Raw genomic sequence first — 20,353 nt, forward strand, 5'->3', positions numbered from 1 at the left:
TCAGAGCCTGACAATTTTGTGCAAATAATGCTTGCATATAGAATTTTATTACTTGTTGAGTATATTTGTCAACTTGGTAATTTATCTAAAAAAAGAGCTTTTTATTTATAGCACAGAACACCAAAACCTTGACAAACAAACTAAATGGTAGATAATTGTCAATACTTGACAAAGTTGTTCATAGAATAGTCGGCAAAATATATATATAACATAAATATAATAATGCAAACTCTTGGTTAGCATTGACAAAGAGAGATGGAAAGAAATAGTGGGTTTGATGTAGACATATATATATATATATATTCATTTTTTATCTTTTATATATATTTTTGTTCCTGGAACTTATAAGTATTTATTTGTAATAATTTTTATTTGAATATATTACATTAGAAATATATTTAAATTTTGGGCAATTTTAATAATGATGTAGTTAAAATGGGACACAAATAATATAAGTACTTAAATTTAGAAAATACGTTAAATTTTGTCACAAGCACATTCTTTTGTAAAATTGACATGACAGAACTAATTTTATACTGATGGATTTCTGTTGAAATAATGACCATATCTTTGCACCAAGTCTTGTACCATCTACAGCGAAAAGCTAATTTACCTCCAAATAACACAGTTTATGTGATTCTATGTTCTTATATTAGTCTTGTGGATATGTTACCTTATCCAAAAAGAACGTCTGGCTTACGCTCATTTCGTGGACATTTAGGTTTTCGTTTGCGTTGACGTTTAGGTTTCCGTTTCCGTGGGCACTTAGGTTTTCGTTTGCGTGGCTTCTTTTTTTTAGAAGCTTTCTTTTTTTTCTTTTTTCCACATTTCGGCTTCTTTTTACACTTGGGCTTCCGTTTTTTACGACATGTCTTCTTCTTCTTTTTTTTTTTAGGTGGGCACCTCGGCTTTTTCTTACCACGTCGTTTTTTTGATTTACGTCCCTTAAATAAAAATTATATTAAATATATTCATTTTAAAACACAAAGGATACGATGTACAAAGAAAGTGTAACCTACCAATATCTCATATTTATACTTCTGCTCTTGGCTTAAACATCTCCATGCCTTAGCCGCTGCGTAAATCGCTTGGCATGCCGTTATTCCGCGATTACGTCGTTGGAATTCTCTTAAGAAATTTAAATATCCTCTGTTAGTTATAAGTCCGGGACTCATACATTTTTTGTTTGAAAAACTCATACTGGTATCTGAAACAGTATTTTTATAATGGCAATGATTAATCAAAAAACTCTTACGTTTTTAATCAAGTGATTTGTGAATTAGGCTTATACTTGAGAGGAATAAAATCTGAAGTAAAAATTGTTTTTATTTGTTGAAAACGAGAGATTTTTAAATCGATCAAACTGTAGATCGTTTACTGTAGAAACATACCTTAAAAAATTCTTTTGTTGCGAAGTGATACCGGATTTCTGCATCAACAATTAAAAGGATTCGGAAGTACCACAACGGATTTTGGAGTGATCACAGGAAACGATAGATACTACAACAAAATAATTAAAACAATTTAGAGAATTAAATAAATACTTTTACCAAATCAAATGTACTACAAAGCTATAGAAGATCACTTATTATAGCTTCTGGAAGATCAGATCAAATCATGGAGACGCATAAAAAACAAAATTATCTTCAGCTAATCCAATCAATTTATTTGAAAGAGTACGCTAATTTGAAAATATTATGACCAATTTTGTTGTTATTTCGAGAGTGATTTAGGTTTTGTAAGAGAATAAAACTTTAATACAATTGTTTCGAAAAAAAAAAATTATAGAAAAAAAAAAGTTTATACTATAAGTTATATCAATTTGTCAATGATGACTTGATTGTATAGTTCATACTATACGAATATCAGTGATGAATTTAGGGAGGTGAGATGGGAGATATCCCCCACTCTTATTTTGTTGCGAATTAATGGGTATTTATATATTTTTTGGTAAAAAACCATCCAAAAAATTTAAACTAATTGAGGGTTATATTACGGTTTTTGAGTTTCAGGGAATTGAGGTTTTGGAGTTTAATTGGAAAATTACGGAATTTTTAAATCAGATGTTTGATACATCATATCTCAGTAAATACTGAAAACGCAAATATCAAGATACATACTTGAGTATTTTTACCGTTATTTATTGATATGAGTACTGTATTGAAAAGCGTGTCTTAAAGTACCTATATATACATACAAAAAAGTTTTGACTTACTTGATGTCAGAAGTAATCTACAACTGTCGATACATAATCTGATATAATCATCAGATCAAATTAGGTCAGGCAAGAAAGATCGTTACACCTAGAAACAATATTAACTTTAGTAGATAAATTAAAAAAATTTTATGATAAGGTTAAGATTACATACTTTAATTTAATCAAAAACCGTGATTATTATGTGATTGATCCGTGATTGATTTAATTTTTGCAAGACTGAAATTTTCAGACAAATAATTCGAAAAAAAATATACATTATAGAAATAGAAACAAATTATATAGCATAAATTATGGTACATCTTATACAAAAATGTCAATGATAGTTTGATTTTTGCTTTAAACATGGACTTTCACGGAAAGAAAATCTACATTCTGCCAGACAGGCAGTTAATGTAAGGAAGAATGTAAGGAATTTATCAACGCACTAAGTGAGAGGTCCAAGGTAATTCTAGTTTAGGTTCTCGAGTATTCTAATAGTGTAGGAAATGAATGCGCAGACAAGCTTGCTAGATTTGGCGCCTCTTCCACGGATAGACCTATTTCAATCCATGCACCGGTCAATCTGTGGTAGTTTTTTCAATCGAGTTTTAGTGCAATTTCATTTTTAATTGGTAAATCTCGAGCGAAAGGTGTAACACTCGAGATTAGTTTATAACATTTTAGATATTTTGCCAGTGTAGTAGGATTACCCCGAAATTAACAGCTGTTTTATGTCTTGACAGATTGATTTGATTAAAAAAATATAAATTCTTACTAACACAACCACAAAAATGTTAGATTGCTCTAAAAATGGGCAACAAAATTTCTCAGATCTAGGTTAATTCCAGATTTACCAATCGAAAACGCCAGCACAGAATACTAGCAATATAAATGATATATAAAAAAGGGATTTTTACAAATAATATTATTTTAATTTAAAAAAAACAATAATTTATAACAGTTAAGTTCAATTAAATTCGTTGCATTGAGTATCTAATGTAAATTAAATGACATCTTCAGATAATTATTTATCATCTTCTTACCAACGAGTTCTTCCTGTGCCTAACCTTTTAACAAAAGATGGAAAGACTCAACGATATGCCGGCATCTGTATGCAATTTGACCAATAAAAGGAAATCAAACTTTCTGATTAAGACTAAATATCCCTTTCAACCATACCTGCCGCAGTTGTGAAGAAGACGATAAAAGTGACTCCCATCTGTTTTGTTTTTGTCCAGCACATACGTGGCGCCGCCTTGTCACTTTAGAGGCTTTATTTTTTGAGATCTTGGCGAACTGTCAAGTTGTTCTATACCTTGCGTTTTTAATTATATGGTAACACAATGTGGATCCCTAAGTGGATCCTTGTGATCGCAGGTATAACCTAAGCTTACCAACGAAAATTACTTAGTGATCAACTTTATTAATTGAATAATATGTTGTATATTTACTAATAAAAAATGAATGAGTTAACTCATTTTTTTTTTCATTTCATTTAATTATTTAGCTTTGCTACTCTGAGCAGAATTTCGATCACATCTTAAGATTGCAGACTAGACAAACTCGGTCCAGACAACATTCTTGCGTTAATTTAAAAGTTTTGAAAGCTTCCTTAGAGTATTTTTGTAGATATTACTGCAATCGTTTGATTACAAATATTTTTTCTTAAAATCAATATTTCCAAATGCACACATTGTCATTTATTAGGATGAAAAAAAAATAGCAACCAAAATGTAAAAATATTTCATTTGCTTTACTTTGCAACTAAAGGCGAAACTTAGTTTTTTATTCATTTTCTCGATGGAAAAAGTAATAAAAACGTGCTTAAAAATTATTTATTGAAATCGTGACAAAAATATTTGCCATTTGTTGTATTTTTACCCCCAGCATTTTGTACCTTAGGCAATTTCATTTGAGCTTTGTACATAAAATTGCTATATAAAGTAAACATTGAAAATATCAAAAAAGCAAATTTTTTGACTATTTTGAAGGTGCAACTGGAACGGTCAATTGGCAAAATTCAGTAGAATTTGATTCATAATATCATGGAACGCATGACTAATTTTGGCAACTCTTGTTCTTGAGGTGAATGAACAATTTTCAGTAGATACGAGTATAGACAAAAATAAATTAATTTAGTTATTATTATTGTTAAGGGATGTGGCACTGCGACCGACGGATCTGATGTGCCCCCTTTCTGGATTTAGAGTTAGTCTCTAAACACTGCTGCGTTAATAAAAAGTAGTATAGAGTTTACTTTACAAAGTTTTATTGCCTCCTCCGTAAGAATATACATTCCCAGGAGTCTATTCCGTATATGCATTAGCGCAAGACATTCTGGATTTAGAGTAAGTCTCTAAGCACTGTTGCATTAATAAAAATTAGTATAGAACCTACTTAACAGAGTTTTATTGTCTCCTCCGTAAGAATATATATTCCCAGGAGTCTATTCCGTATATGCATTAGCGCAGGACATTCTAATAGCACATGTATAGATTCTCTTCGCAGAGTCTACAGTTTGCATATACCCAATCTCGTAAGGTGGTATTTTAGTTTATAGTGCCCTGTTGGGATTCTTGTTAGGTTCAATTTAGTTAAAAAATAATAAAATCAAATTTAAAAATTTTTTGTGTATTGTTTAAATAAAAATATCATTATTAATAATATACAACATGAAAATTGTCTCAAAAATTTGAATTGAGTTCTAATGCAATAATCATGCAGTGCGTATTTTTTGCATTTGACTTATCTGTAAACTCAATTTTTGCTTGCGAAATCTTGAAAACCAAGCGAAAAATTATCTTTTGTATGCACTAACAATGGAAATTTAGAATAACAACAGGAAAAGTAACAAGAAAAATGCAAATTCAAAACTTGGCCACAAAAACCAACAGAAGGAGTGTAAGGATAAGACATTAGTTCGAGCTGAAGTAGAAGTAACAGCATCGGAATCAGCAGTAACAGCAGCAGCAACAGCTATTAGAAACCCCAAACAAGACGTTGAGGAAATAAAATTACACCATTCCAATGGATGTATGCAAAAAGCAAATCATTTCAAGAAAAGGACATGCCGGAAGCAAAAGAAATTCAATGAATGAAATTAAATGCACACTTTGCACTTCGCTCTTTGCTCTGCAGCCAAAATTTCATAGAAATAAAAACGCGATAAGTGCTGCACAACGTCACAGTGCGGAGAACAACGACAGATGAGATGGGAATGTAAGGAATATGTGCTGCTAGTGTCTGAAACCAGGAGCAACTTAACCAGTGCACAGGCAGAGCACAGTTGGAATCGTTCATTGTCTGCCATTTTCGCAGGTCACTGCGCCAACATAAAGCGAAATGTTCCTTTGCGCGTTTCGTAATTTAGGACGAAAAAACACATAAATGCTGCAAATGACAAGCGTTTTGCGTTTACTGATATGAAAGAAATTATGTTGAAATGTAGGAATACTCGTGCTAAGAAAAAAAATAATATAAATAAATAAATTAAATAATAATTTTGCATTTAGCTGCGGTTAACTATTCTGTAACTGAATTATTTACATAAAAAGCATGAAACGAAAAATTACTGTAAATTTCTGTTGTTGCTGTTAAAACTATTGTGTTTTTTTGTTAGCTACTCACAACAACAGGCTCTCCTAAAAATTTAATACAGGTCAGGATAAATGTAACACTCTGGTGACTGAATTTACTTTCCTCCTTTATATAAAAAGCATGTCATTAATTGTTATACATAATGCAGAAATTTCAAATGGGTTAGTTAAATTAGAACAATTCTATTATATATAAACTCATAGTCCTGAAGCAATAGTTATTACACTCCTAATTTCAGTTTATTGCGCATTTCAGTTTTCGTAATACTGACGTACATTATTATTATGTTAAGTCTTCTCCGAGTTAATGCATCTAGGCACTCTTACGCTTTGATAGCTGGGGAGTTTCTACAGGGTCCCACCCATCTCACTGACTAATTTGTGTATTCCTCATAATGTTCGTGATCATCCAATGACTGATCAGTGTACCACCCAGTGCGGTTAGTGATTACTCTGAGATTAGATAGTGCTAATTAGGACAGCCTGTCGGTTTTCGCATATAGCTACAATAGTTATTACACTTCTAATTTCAGTTTTAGTAATACTGACGTACATACACCTCAGATATTTTAACATTAAAAAGCGACAAAATGTCGTAATGGGAAAGGCATTTATGAGCACATCTACAAAAATTTAAAGACCGGTCTTTCGGGAAATCTTTACATTGATTTCCTAGCAGTTACGGACTCGTAGGGTGTTGGGAATTTTGCATTTAAGAATAATTTTTAAATGATTATATCTTAGGAGATGAGTACAAAAGGTGTCCCATTTGTGAAAGAATAACTTATAAACACTTCTATATTTAGCTATCTTGCCATTAAAAAGCAATGGAATGTACATTTGTATTGATTGTACCATAAAATAAAAGGGCATATTTTTTGGAAAAAAAACATTAAATTTTTTTCCTAGAAGACACTGAGGTCCAGAAGTGTTTAAGAAATTACAGAAGTAGACTAATTTTTAAAATGCCATATCAAAAACTGTCTCTTAAGAATGACTCATCAACAGTATTAGATTCAACTAATTTATAATGCCAGTAGGAATACAAGATAGATACCACGGAATGTATATTTGTGTTGACTTCTTTATCTTCGGTTAGGCAGAAATATTTGTATGAGTCCCTTAAATAAAATGAAAGGCCTTATAATTTGGGGAAAAAAACATTTAACTTTTTTTATTTAGCGGTTACGAGCTCACAGGGTTTTTAGAATTTTCATTTAAGACTAATTCTTAAATTACTATATAGTTAAAAAGAATTATATAAGATGAGTTCAAATGTTATTTCATTTGCAAATTCCGAGTCCTGGAGCCAAAAATCGATCAATACTTATCACACTCCTAATTTTAGAATGATCCATAAACAGTAAACAGTAAGAAGAGCGCGTACATTTAAGATATAATGAAATAATTAAATTTCTTTAAAGTACTTTACCTTAAAGTACTTTACTTTAATAGCAAATTTTAATATAGTCTTCATTCAATTTCATATTGTAAACATAAATAAAATTATATGCTTCCAAATCTTTTTGGAATATTAAGTTGAGTTTATATAACCCTAACCACATCTCACAAATAAAGAGAAGTATAAGCAATGTTTTTAAATAAAAAATAAAATTATTAAAAAAAATAATTTATAAAATTTTGTGCATCTTTTTTAAAGAAATAAATTTCTGTTGTATTCTGCTAAACTTTATACACCTTCACACATTAAAAATCACAGCTATCTGCATTTAATCCGCAGATTGTCTGTATTTGCGGTTTGGATTAAGCATCGACAACTCTACACAGAAATAACAATACGAAAACCAATTGTTGACTTCAATATGATGTGGTGTGAAAAAATATAGATACATCTATATACAGGTATGTATATGTATATGAATGGCTTAGATTTGAAAAATATTAATTTTTATGCCTGAACTTTGGCCATTCAGACCTGGAGCTACTCTGATAGGTTCGGCCGTAATTTCACTCATTGAAACAGAAATTCTTTCCTGAACCTATTCTGATTTTTTATCTCTTTAGGTAGTATAAAAGTATCGTAATATACTATATTGCTTATATACTGCTAATTTTCTATTTTTAAATTGACTGTTTAAACAGTTCCATAATTATTCGCCAATAATCGATTGTAGCGCTTTAAATGATGTGGTCTCATTCTTCTAAATTAGCAAAAATATTTTTATTTTTTGCTATTATTTTTTTGTATTTTAGTATCGAATCCATTGTAGAATCGCACAGTTCAATACTCCACCAGTTTTTGCTGATTGGCATTTACACTTCCTCTTGTTGCGTTTTATTGTTATTTTATCTTTTGTTGAAGTTTCTTTTAAAAAGGGTACCGTGTTTTTCTATTATTATTTCTCTATTATTTTTTATATTATTTCCTGTTTGTTTCTATTGTTTACATTTAAAGCACAAAATGCAAATAATGAAACGAAAAGCGTGAAAATAAAAAGCGTGGTATCAAGTCGCTACCAATTGTTACAAAATCAAGGATTACAAAGGATTAAACGTGAGAAATCGACGTGCGGTTTGAGGTTAAGTGCATCAGGCTCCACGCAAAACGAAACCGCGATAGTTGGAATAAGTTAGTTGGAAAAAATAAAAACTTAAAAATATTAGTTTAAAGTTTGGAATTAAATTGAAATTAATTTAATTTTGTGTTTCTTAAGAGTTTTTCATTTCTGATTTTTGTTTGAAAAGCCACACATTTTACATTAATTATTTCTTTGTAGAGTAGAAACTTCTTGGGTTTCTTTTAGACGCGATTTTATTACTTTTGAAAGTTTCGCCATGAAAACAGTAAAAGACACTCTTCCACTTTTACAATTTTCAATCATTTTTGGTATACAAATTTAATTTTTTAAGGATTTTATTTTTATTAAGTTGAAAAATTAAAGTGATATAAATTTTTAAGGAATCCATTACTAACATATGATGCACTTATTTCAAAGGAGTTCTATCAGCTATAAAATGAATTTGTTAAATATTTGTGTGAGCTTTTAGTGTAAATATAGTAGTGGTGACATAGTTTAGCAGTTACAATAAAATATTAAAAAAAATTGTTAGCATATTATTTAAATTATTTATGTTCAGTTTGAAATTAATATAAATAATTGTGTCTTTGGTTATTCTACAAGGTAAAGAATGACCATTGTAAAATTAATGAGATATATCGTCTTATTTGGTACTTCAGTCCAGTATGAACCTTGTCCTTCATTACGATCAGCCTCGATCTGTCCTGATCTTCTGCTGCTCTCTTCCAGTTTAGTACTTCAATTTTTCTTGCATCACCATACACGTTCTCATCCCACCTTGTTGTTGGCCTACCTCTGTGCCTTGTTGTCATCGGCTTTACGTTGTACTGCTGCTCGGCTTTCTCTCCGGTCCCTTTCTTACTACACGAGCAGCTCATTGTAACCTTCACGACTTGATGTATCTCTAATGTATGAAATAAATATTTTTAATTATTTTTCTTTTCAAACAACTACTAACAATCAGTTTAAAACAAATTTTTTTTTATATTAGTTGCTTCTAAACGCATTAGTACACAATTCTCCAATAAAAGTGGATTAAAAGATCTATCTTCGAAATTGATAAGAAAAATTCTATAATTTATGTGGGTTTTACTTTAAGGGCTGACCTTTTTCATTAGGTGTTTAGTTATTGATTAGTGATGAAGTTAGTAACAGAAAGATACGGTGCAAATAATAGAAAGTGAAAGATAACTTCTAAATCAGTGGCCCACAAGATAATTAAATACGAATCAAATTTGAATTAAATTTAACAGGTATAGAAGCATAGCTTGTAGCTTGTCCACTGAGTCCTCAGTTATTAGATTACAAGAACAAAAAATTTCCAGGTAATTATATATCTTTTTTATCGCCTATATATAGTAATGTATCTCAGTAGTAATACAATTCATTATACATTATACCAAATATGCATAACGCATATGAAAATAATCATATAGTTTATTGTTTTTAAATTTTGTGGATTTCACTAAATACAAAAATATAAAAGATTAGGAACCACTGTTCTAAATAGTATCAAACAATATTAATATTTTCACTAACATAATTTGACTAAAATTACTTTTTCTAAAGCAAATTTTTTTATAACGTCCTTGCTAAAAATACTTAATTTAGTTAAACAATGATTTTAATAAAAATATTGATATATAATATACCTGAGCTTTTCTGAAAACTCTCCATTCTATGTAATTGCAAGAAGTCAGTCTGAATACCACTTATAGGTGACCTCTAATAATTCTATTTATGTAACTGTAGTTAATTTTATAAATGTTTATAAATTTTGAAAAATTTGTTCTCTGCAATAATTGAAAGTCTCCCCATTAGCCCCAAAAGGTAGTGTTTCAATTTTGGGAGCATAATATGATAAATAACATTAATGCATAAATGGACCGTGAACAATCGAAAATTTTAATTTGAACATGTCTCTTAGTGATGACATGTAATCATTCATAAATTAATTTAAAATGAATTAATTTTAACCCAATTTTGTAAACAGTTTTATGTTAATATCGTGTGGTATTCCCACCGCGTGTTGCAAGAAAGACCACTTGAAAGGAACTTATATATAGTACCTATATTGTAATAAATCCAGCTTTTGGATTAAAGTTCGAGGATTTCTAATAAATTATTAATTTATGATTGTTGTGAATTTTTAAAAAAGATAATTTAAATAAAATATCCTAAAAAGAGTTTTGTCGGATTAAATAAAAGCATATATCAAAATTTTTACGTTATATTTAATATAACTCTTTATATTATTGTAACTCGCTATAGAGTCTCGTCACACATTCGTTAAAGTTTAGTAGGCAAAGTTATCCCAGTTTTGAAGTTAGATGAAATAATAGACTGAAAATGAAAAGTAAGATTTGGATTCCATCATTGTTTGATAAAAAAAATAAGCTTATATATGATCCTTTTAAGCTTATCTATCTTAACTCTATTTAGTAAAACAATTTTCTTTTATAGCATTTAAGTGTTTTCTTAAAATAATTTTTATTCAAATATAATATTTTGTTAAAATATATTTTCTATATAGTATAATGTTTAAATTTGGACACTACGAATTATAATGGGACAAATTATTAATTTTATACCGGTATGGTTAAAATGGATAAATGTATCGGGACATAGTTTAAATATTTAAATTTAGAAAATACATAAAATTTTGTAACAATCACAGTTCTTGACAAAAACTGCACGTTCCAAGTTTTTTAATCGTTGCGTATAACAATTTCGATTTCATAGTGCGGCATTTCCGTGGGCTACATCTCCACAACAAGTCTTTTACTCTCCACGAAAGAAAGCCAATTTTCCTGTAAATATTTTAACTCTATATATGACAATAGAGTTGTTGAGATCATATGTTCTTACATTAGTCTTGGTGGTACAGTAATCTATCCACAAGGACTACAGGTCTTACGTTTCTTTTTTGGACACTTTGGTTTGCGCGGACATTTAGGTTTCTTTTTGCGCGGGCATTTAGGTTTTTTTTTGCGCGGGCAGGTTGGCTTCTTTTTCTTACAAGGGTTCTTCTTTTTTTTCGGACACTTGGGCTTTTTTTTACAACTGGGCTTCTTCTTTTTACATGTTTTCTTCTTTTTCTTAGGACAAGTGGGTTTCTTCTTACCACATCCTTTCTGTAACTTCCGAGCCTAAAAAAAAAATTTATTTATACATATATGTATATTTTAATAATTTTATTTCAAAACTTTTTTTATACTATTTTGGAGAAACAATTTGATTCTTTTGAATTTGTTATAATAGACTGACTTACCATCGCCTCATATTTATTCTTCTCTTTTTGGCTTAAACAACGCCATGCCTTAGCCCCTGCGCAAACCGTCTGCACTGCTGTCATTCCGCAATTGCAACGTCTAAAATCCCTTAGGAAATTTAGGTACCCATTATTTGTCATACGTCCGGGACGCATGCATTTTTTTTTTTGACAACTCATATTGGTATAAAAATTATATTTTCATAAGAGTTTCCAGCCAAACTGATATAAATAAAATAAAATATAGTATAGGATATAGTATAGGATATAGTGACTATTTGTAAATTATGGTACAAAATGAGTATTTTTGGCCCAAATTACTATTTTACCTAATGGATCTCCTGCATGGATTACCCAAGTGGTTTGCTTTCCAATAAGTTGAGAATTATGCTTATTGTTTTTTGTTGCCAGGGAGCTGAAAAGTAAAATCTGTAGTTAAAATTATGCTTGCAAATAATGATTCCAAAACTAGAAAAACGAACCGTGTTATTGCTTTCTAATTGATCTACTTTAGACTTTAATTATGTATTATTGTATGTGTAAGAGATATCTAAATTATTACTTCATAGCTTTTTATACAGCTGATATTAACCAATATATTTAATAAAAAAATAAGGTTTTACTTACTCAGTATTTCTTCAAAAAAGTACTTGTAATCCTCCTCCTAGTACATAAATACCATTCTATTATGTATAAGAAATACTGACATATACACTCTATATAATATATAGTAATTAAATAAATTAAAAGAGTTGTTAATAATAAATTAATAAGATTTTACTTACTGAGTGTGTCCTTAGAGTACTTTTTGTTTTTGTAAGTTCTGAACTTCAAATACAGTACATGTAAGATCCACAGTTAATTGGCTTTCTCGCGGAACTGGAAATAAAAAAATATTTATTCTAGAAACTTAATAGTTATATTATTGAAAGCTGATATATAACGTAATATATTGATAAATTACATACAATCGTTATGTATTGTAAAATATATAGAGCCATGTTATGCAAACAGTCATGCGATGAACGATCACTGCACATTTAATCACTTTCTGGTCATGACCAAAAAGACATGTTAGACTGAGAGTCAAATCACGATTGTAACTAACTACTGGTACCACTAATTTGATCTCTATTGGTTGCCCGCGTGGTGCCAATACAAAAATATACATATGAGCTTCTAGAATATATGCTATAAATTTTTATATATATGAATGAGCAACACTATTTTGACATATATTTCGTTACCATGACCAAGACTTATTCCATATTTCTCTTTTGCTATTATTATCAAAATTTTAAATTATTTTAAAAACAAGAATTTTACATTTAACCAGACCATGACTGTCTATATAACAGTCTGAATTTTAACTGAATTATCAGGAATATCGAAATAGAAAATATTTTTTAGAACAAATATATATTTTTTCTTACATTAAATAATCTCGTATTACACTTTTATAAATACACGAATAAATATATTATTCTTTTGTATATTTTCTCAACCATATGGTTATGACCAGTAATTAGTCTTAATTAATAGTATGCACAAAAATATAATATTATAGTACAGTCAAACCTCTCTATAGCGAACTTCCCTATAACGAATTCGTCTCTATAACGAAGTTTTGATGAAGACACAGCGATTTTTATGTATTTGAACCTCTCTAAAGCGAATCTCTATCTATCTATAGCGAATTTCTCTCTATAACGAAGTTTTTTCAGGTACAAATTTTTAAATAGAAGAAACCTCTCTATAACGAATTTATTCAAATACAACATTCAACTAATACGTTGTAACTTATGAGAAACTTGTTAGAAGATTTGGAAAAGTTCCTTAATAAGGAAAAAGTAAAAATGTCTAAACAAACTAAAATTATAGGCTCACCTATATACAATTGTTGCTCTCAATAACGAAGTTTTTTGTAGTCACCAACGACATCGTTATAAAGAGGTTTGACTGTAATTCGTAAAATAGTCCTCAATATTTTTACTTACTTGGGTCACCACGAGAATACCATACGCTTCAGTTTTTTAATTTGATCTCTCATACGAACACTATAACAAAATTAATATTGTTCTCATATATTAATTTTTAAAAAATTTTATAAGATATAAAAGATATTCTTGAGTAATGGATTTATAATAAGTACTTACGTTTAAGCAACTACTGCGAGAAATTTTGATTCTGTATCGTAAGGATTTTTTAAAAATCTCAAAAATAAACTTAACCAAAAATGAAACTGTTTTGGAAAGAAAAAAATATGAATGAAAAAATTTTTATATCATATACCATATATGAAATCATATAACAAAACTCAATGATAAATTGATTATATCTACATATATAACGTACAATACAATTAAATAAAAATTTGATTTCTCAATTGATTGAAGTTATAAACGAGAAAAAAATTTAAACAAACTATATATACTTGTATAATATACTAGGACTTTAATGTGGCATGGAATACTATGAACAATTTAAGGATATTGAAGAGTAGCACATATGTACAATAAAATATAATACTCACCTTTAATCACAAAGGGGAAACCTTATTTTGAATAGCTTTTATCGCTTCCTTCTACAATTATACAAAATTGAATAAAAATTTCATAAATGGATGCTATATTAAGCATATTTACAAGATATTCGGATAATAAAAATTTTGTTAAATTGATCTTTAAAAAAAATTTTTGCCACAAAGTCTTATTTAATCATAAAAATATTACATGGTATATAAACCACATATTTGAGGTATATATTCTTTACTTACTTGAGATCAATACAAAATTTTTACACTTATAGCCAGTAATGGTAATATTACTTATATTCGTTTATGCGCTAAGTTAAATTTTGGTTTTCTACAGATTTTGATTAAAAACTTAAAAACCCTTAAATCTCAAAATAATGTCCCAGAAAATAAAACTGGTTTCGGAAAAAAAAAAATTAAATTGAAAATTTGTGATCATTATCATATTTTTTTATTAAAAAGAATGTAAAATAAATTCAAGGATTGCTTAAATAAAAATTTATATAAACTTTATTTGCAGTATTTAAAAATATTAATAGTATTAGAATGCATTTTTCTTATAATATTAGTAGAATAGTAAATGTATTGCTATAAACAGTATTAGGACTTTTGTGCCCCATTTATGAGCTCAGAGTATTTCTGCAAATCCGATTAGTTCGAAAAACTATAGTTTTAAACATACTTTACCGAGTACATTTTCTCTATGCAATATAAGCAATGTACCTAGGTAGTTTTTTTGTTTATGCGTCAGTACTGGAAGGACTTCCACGCGTTTTGTGGTCTCCATCTCTTCCCCACAAAACTCACAAGTATTATTCGACTTGTTTTTCGAACAAAAATGTCGAAATAACACATCCGTTTAATTTTTGACGTGCCATTTATGTTACAAAATAAACAAGTATATCAAAAGTAATAATGAAGGATATCTAAACAGACTGTAAAAGTAAAGAAGTAGGAAGATCACAAATCTTGGGAATGTTTTCGAATGTAAACATCGGTAGCTCAAATTTGTGATGTAAATATGGTATAGTTTTCTGCACAGAAGTTGATAGTGCTAGTTCCCAAACATTTCCAAATATTTCCTTTTCGATCCATAGACACACGTTCTGTTTGTTTTTATAGTTAGTGCACTATCTGTTTACCATGCTAACATATTCTTGTGTGTTGTTTAGATTTTGGGATCTTTAGCTTTTACTGAGTTCAATTTTATATCGCTTTATAAAACTAAACTTCGGTTCTATGATGTCTCTCATTATTATAATTGAAATTTCAGGAAGATATTTAGCAAAAATATCAAACTACTTGCGATTAGGACAACTGCCACAGTTATTTTTGATTATCTTTAGAATGGATGTTTTCGCAAAAGATTTTATGTGAATGGATAGAAGTGTCAGTTCTAAGAGTACTTAAAGCATGCCGTCGGATATATTCACATATTTTAATTAAACTAAATACATATTATGCTATTTTTTAAATACACCACACTATATACTACAATAAAAATGTCTGCCACATGTTTTAAATTAATTTTCAGCTTTGTATATTAAATTATTTTATATACAAATTTTCTTAATATAATATATAAGCTTATATTTTTAATTATTTATATGAAAACTCTCACTTGATATTAAAATATTTTTTAAACAATATTAATTAATGCCACATGTATGCATAAATTCTCAAGAACATTGCTAATTAGTTCTAATTATAGAAAGTAATTTGAAATGTTTTCTTTAAAAACCTAAACTTTTGTTTTGTTATTAAACTGCAAATTAGAAATTTTATTATCAAAAACATTTTGTTCTTCTGGTATTAAAAAAAGTTATAAATTTTCTTTACAACGCATTAAATTAGCAAATAAAACAGTAGCAAATAGAAAGCGTTGTTAATTAACTAAGAAGTGCGTATAATTGTATTTCGCCTAAACATATGGTAAGGATAAGCATTCCCCTTAAGACATAAATTTACTAAACGAAATTTGGAAAACAAGGAAAATTCATTTATGGGAAAACTGTTAAAAGCTGCTTACGCGCGCATTTCCTTTTGTTTATTAAATTGCGCTACTCGAAAGGATAAGAGGATATGAGTTGTTAAGTTGAGAGTTGGCAATGATATGAGTAGTATTTAAATATATAAACTTGTTAAGTATTTGTTTTGTGTTTCGCATTAATGCATTTTAAAATTGCTTTCGAAAATTGCATTTCAATTCTAAGCATTTCAATTCTTGGAGAAAATAACTATTTTTAAATAAACTCGAAAGATATTTTATAATTACTTTTCTCTTATAATTATAGTTTAAAGTTTAGTATAGATTATATATATCGAAAATAATGGTTAATATAAACTTTTTAAATATTCTTAGTAACTACTGACAAAAAATTTGTTAGCGAGACTTAATAAGCTGGTATTGTATTTATAAGTATTATTACTTATTATTACTAAAAGTGTAGACGTGAAAATTGCCCAACAGCCGGTACTGCTGTAAAGCTCTTTAAAGCTTTGTGAACAAAATCTAGAACTGAATGTAGAGAAGAACTCTTAATCTGCTCTCTCTGGTGGTAGAAATTCCATATGAAACAGGTTTCTTCTGTGCGTTATTAAAGCTGGACAGTCACAAAGAATGTACATGGTTGTTTCCTCATCTTCGAGGCATCTATAAGTAAGTTCATACCTAAATTTCAATAAATATATTCAGTAGCAATAATTATAGTTATTATTTACATGCTCTATTAGAGTCTACAATAGCTTTCCACTAGTTTCTATTTTGTGCTATTGCTCTCAACTCTTTAAATGATTTGCTCACCCTCTGCTGAACTGTCCTTATTCAGGTCGTTGTTGGTCAGCCTCTGCGCCTAGTTCCCTGGAAGTTCTAAGTAAGTGCAGCATGCGCGATGTCTTCAGAAGACTTACGCAGTGTGTGTCTAATCCAAACATACTCCTTTTTTCTCCATAACTCTTCATTTGAAATCATTGTAGGCCACCATATGCCTAATATGTCGCGCAGGCATCGATTGATAAATGATTGCAGTCTTCTTGCGGTTTCGGAGTTAGCAAACCGGGTTTCCGATCTATATAGACATACCGATTTGACGCATGCGTTAAAAATGTTTAGCTTGGTGTCGGTACGTATATTGTGGACGGCCATATGTTACGCAACCTAGCAAATGATACTCGCGCTTTTTGAATGGATCTACAATGTGATGTCCATTGATTATAAAGAGAGTTGAATTTTTAGTTTTTATACGCAATGCTTCAGTTTTACAGATGTTTATCTTCAAGTCAACCTTGAAGTAATCCAGTAGCCAACCAGTAGCAATAATATCTAGTAAAACTTACATCTTACGTTTTCTTTAGTCTGTCTATTTATGTTTTTCTCGACATTTTATTATCTTAGGTTAGTAATAATATTATTGATGGAATATAAATAAACCCAGGCTTTACGACTTTGTCTACCACACTTCATATAGACCACATATGTGTGCGTTGCCTGGTAATTTTGTTATTCCTTTGTAAAGAGGGTTTCTTCAGTGCTTGCGTATTTGATTCAAGTAATACCTACATCTCTGTTACCATTCAAATTTATTTGAAATTTTGGCTGGCTTTTGAAATTAGTTTTAAACACATCTTTTGTGGCCTGGAAGGAGGCTTTTATCATATATTGTGCTTTTTGTTAGGGCTGGGTATCTGTACACATTTGAATTTGCCCATATTTAAAATACGAACCCCTGATATTTTTCGTTAATACACAAAAACTTTTGAACTTTACTTTACATTTACTTGAAGATAGTCTTAGATATTCAATATACAAAAACTAAGCTCTGGAAACTAGTTTTTCCAAATTAGATGGAAACTTTAACTTCGAGTATTTTAACAAAGTAAGGAAAATAACTCAAAGTAGTAATGAGACATCAATAAGTATTGAACAAAAATGGTACCTTCTGATACCGTCTGGAGCACATTAGTCATTGATATGTGTGTTTTTTTGGATAGCATATTTAATTCGATTGATATGAAAGTACAGTAGTTATAATTTCTAATTATTTAATCATATATAAAAAATATATGGTGTACAAAGTCTATATTAATATGCATATATTATTTACTTACTTGGGGCCAAGATTTTCACACTTAAAGCCGGAAAGTAGAATGTCTAATATTGTATAAAAAATGTATTGATATATTAACAAATTTTTCAGTAAAAATAACGTTATTCACATTCAGTGCATTAAATTTTGGTATTCTACTATAATTTATTAAGAACTTTAAAAGCCATTAATCTTAAAATAATATCCAAAAACTAGAAACGAATTATAGAAAAAAAATAATTGAAATTGAAAACCATTCTCAAATGAAATTCATTATATGAAATAAATTCAAGGCCTGCTTATACTTTTGATTCAAGATTTTACAATATCATTTCAACCAATTAATTATCCCTGAAAGTTTCGAAAGAGGTTTTCACATTCCGGTTTTTGCTAGGAATAGATATTAATTTTAAGGATAAGAGACTCATAATGTTTTCTCTTTTATTTGGCAGACGTTACAAAGATCATTAGAACATTATTAGACAGTGGTCAGCTACAATGTATTCAGTTTGGCTCTTTAAGGGAAAAGAAGAACACTGCACCAGCAGATATATATATATATATATATAGAAGATAGATTTATAAATAGAAGACTCGATACTGCTTGATATGTTAACAACAAGAAAATAATTGATATGGGTTATGGCTGTTCCAAATTATCTGCTATAAAATTGTTTAGATAGCTATACGACAAATACGTTGGTGTATTGACTAATCTCGTTCAAGAATTTAACATATAATTGGACGATTTTTAATTTGGTATGTAAAAGAATTTTACAGAAATTTTTGATATATACTTTTTAATAGTATGCCCTTGATATATACGATAATGTTACATCAGTTTTTGATTAATGTCTTCTTAGTTGTGTGTTCATTTGAATTATATAACCGCACTTCTCGTATCTGTATAAAGGAAAAGTTCAATTAGATTTGAATATGACATTTATTGGGAACCCGCTAATTGTGATCTTAAAATGAAAAAAAGCCTAGGGAAAGATTTCCAAGTTCCGATATAGTCTATTTTCATTACTATTTTAACAGAGCAGTCGAAGTATGCTAATTTGATTAAGAGAAACAAAAGGAAGTCCTTTTAGGAAGTTAAGCACCTTATAGTTTGAAGATTATGAAATGACTGCAACCTAAAGTTGCAGTTCTTCACGTTTTTATTTATTTGTTCGCTTCACGGACATACATAAATATCTATCAGTTAAATATATTCTTGTTGAAAATTATAGAATCTCAAATAGTTATAGATGTTGTTTTCTAAATATGATTTTAAATATGAACTAGTTCATTTGTCGAAATCATAGTCGAAACGAGACATAACTATTATTATTATTATTTATAATTCAAGTATATAATTGATTTATATACATAATATATGATTTGAATTTTGCATACATATATGTTCTTATAACTGAAAATAATCTAAAATAATCTGCATAATGCTAAATAATAGATTATTAATATGTCGAATTTAAAATCACAGATGTATTAAGTTAAAACTGACTGAATGTAGAAAACCTATCATGTTAAAATATATCTATTAAACACCAAAACTAGCAATGCACATATGCGCTAATCTACAACTCCTACTCCTATATCAACTAGTCCATTTTTGCTACTAGACATTACGCCATTCAGGAATCGTGACTATCGATGAGGTCATGTCGCTGTCATTAATTATTGATGACGCTGATGATGATTTTATTACGAGTGTGTCAGATTCGTTTTTCGATTTGTAAATTTATACTTAACGCATATAAAAATTGCAAACACATCGTTAACAAAAACTGGACCTGATGCTGCATAAAGCAGATGGGCTCTCAGCTCCATAGCAGCAGTTAAAAAGGAAATAAAATAATTGGTAGTCGGGACTTTATTATTTAATTAAGAAAGTAAAGTAGATAAAATGCAGCACAATTATAGAAATATTTAAATACCAAATATTTAAAGGAAAACTCTTTAAGATTAGAAAGATTTCAATAAAAGTGAATTCACTTTAAATTTTTGAAAAACATGAATAATTGAAACATTTTCGTTTGTGTGCCTACCACCCACCGCAAAAAGCCTCAAAAAATAAAACAAAGTAATGAAATATAAAAAGAAAACCAAAAATAAATAATTTTTA

The 20,353-nt window shown here is 29.1% G+C and overlaps 2 protein-coding genes and 1 long non-coding RNA gene across 6 annotated transcripts; all 3 read right to left on the reverse strand.

The window, feature by feature from the left end:
• Nucleotides 1-442: 442 nt before the first annotated feature.
• On the reverse strand, nt 443-2,457 carry LOC119670188 (histone H1, gonadal-like). Of its 3 annotated transcripts, XM_038080351.1 has the most exons (6): nt 2,370-2,457; nt 2,216-2,303; nt 1,392-1,500; nt 1,256-1,307; nt 1,020-1,207; nt 443-944 (listed from the first exon to the last, which is right to left on the reverse strand). In XM_038080351.1, the coding sequence occupies exons 5-6, from the start codon at nt 1,197-1,199 to the stop codon at nt 675-677; spliced, it is 450 nt and encodes a 149-aa protein (XP_037936279.1). In that variant the 5' UTR covers nt 1,200-1,207; nt 1,256-1,307; nt 1,392-1,500; nt 2,216-2,303; nt 2,370-2,457; the 3' UTR covers nt 443-674. The 3 variants fall into 3 exon arrangements, with proteins under 3 accessions (XP_037936279.1, XP_037936282.1, XP_037936281.1); XM_038080354.1 differs by lacking the exon at nt 1,256-1,307; XM_038080353.1 differs by lacking the exons at nt 2,216-2,303; nt 2,370-2,457 and adding an exon at nt 1,551-1,758 and having other exon boundaries at nt 1,020-1,307.
• Nucleotides 2,458-11,224: 8,767 nt separating this feature from the next.
• LOC119666725 (cysteine-rich protamine-like) lies at nt 11,225-11,688 on the reverse strand. The gene is made up of 2 exons (XM_038076007.1): nt 11,605-11,688; nt 11,225-11,482 (listed from the first exon to the last, which is right to left on the reverse strand). Exons 1-2 carry the CDS (start codon nt 11,686-11,688, stop codon nt 11,225-11,227), a joined length of 342 nt encoding a protein of 113 aa, XP_037931935.1.
• A 125-nt stretch (nt 11,689-11,813) lies between these two features.
• On the reverse strand, nt 11,814-18,418 carry LOC119670189. Of its 2 annotated transcripts, none has more exons than XR_005251685.1 (8): nt 18,245-18,418; nt 14,138-14,188; nt 13,761-13,846; nt 13,602-13,661; nt 12,390-12,483; nt 12,232-12,320; nt 11,934-12,019; nt 11,814-11,826 (listed from the first exon to the last, which is right to left on the reverse strand). It is a non-coding gene; the product is annotated as an uncharacterized LOC119670189 (long non-coding RNA). The 2 variants fall into 2 exon arrangements; XR_005251686.1 differs by lacking the exon at nt 18,245-18,418 and adding an exon at nt 14,381-14,398.
• Nucleotides 18,419-20,353: the final 1,935 nt, after the last annotated feature.

The sequence above is a fragment of the Teleopsis dalmanni genome, chromosome 1 (genome assembly GCF_002237135.1).
Source record: "Teleopsis dalmanni isolate 2A chromosome 1, ASM223713v2, whole genome shotgun sequence".
In the NCBI taxonomy this organism is placed as follows: domain Eukaryota; kingdom Metazoa; phylum Arthropoda; class Insecta; order Diptera; family Diopsidae; genus Teleopsis; species Teleopsis dalmanni.

Excerpts from the sequence above, each read along its gene's own strand:
- LOC119670188 (XM_038080354.1), bottom strand. The coding sequence starts at position 1,199 with ATGAGTTTTTCAAACAAAAAATGTATGAGTCCCGGACTTATAACTAAC. Across the intron at positions 945-1,019 it reads AGTATAAATATGAGATATTG|GGACGTAAATCAAAAAAACG; the intron begins GTAGGTTACACT and ends TTTTTATTTAAG.
- LOC119666725 (XM_038076007.1), bottom strand. The coding sequence starts at position 11,688 with ATGACAGCAGTGCAGACGGTTTGCGCAGGGGCTAAGGCATGGCGTTGT. Across the intron at positions 11,483-11,604 it reads AGAATAAATATGAGGCGATG|GCTCGGAAGTTACAGAAAGG; the intron begins GTAAGTCAGTCT and ends TTTTTTTTTTAG.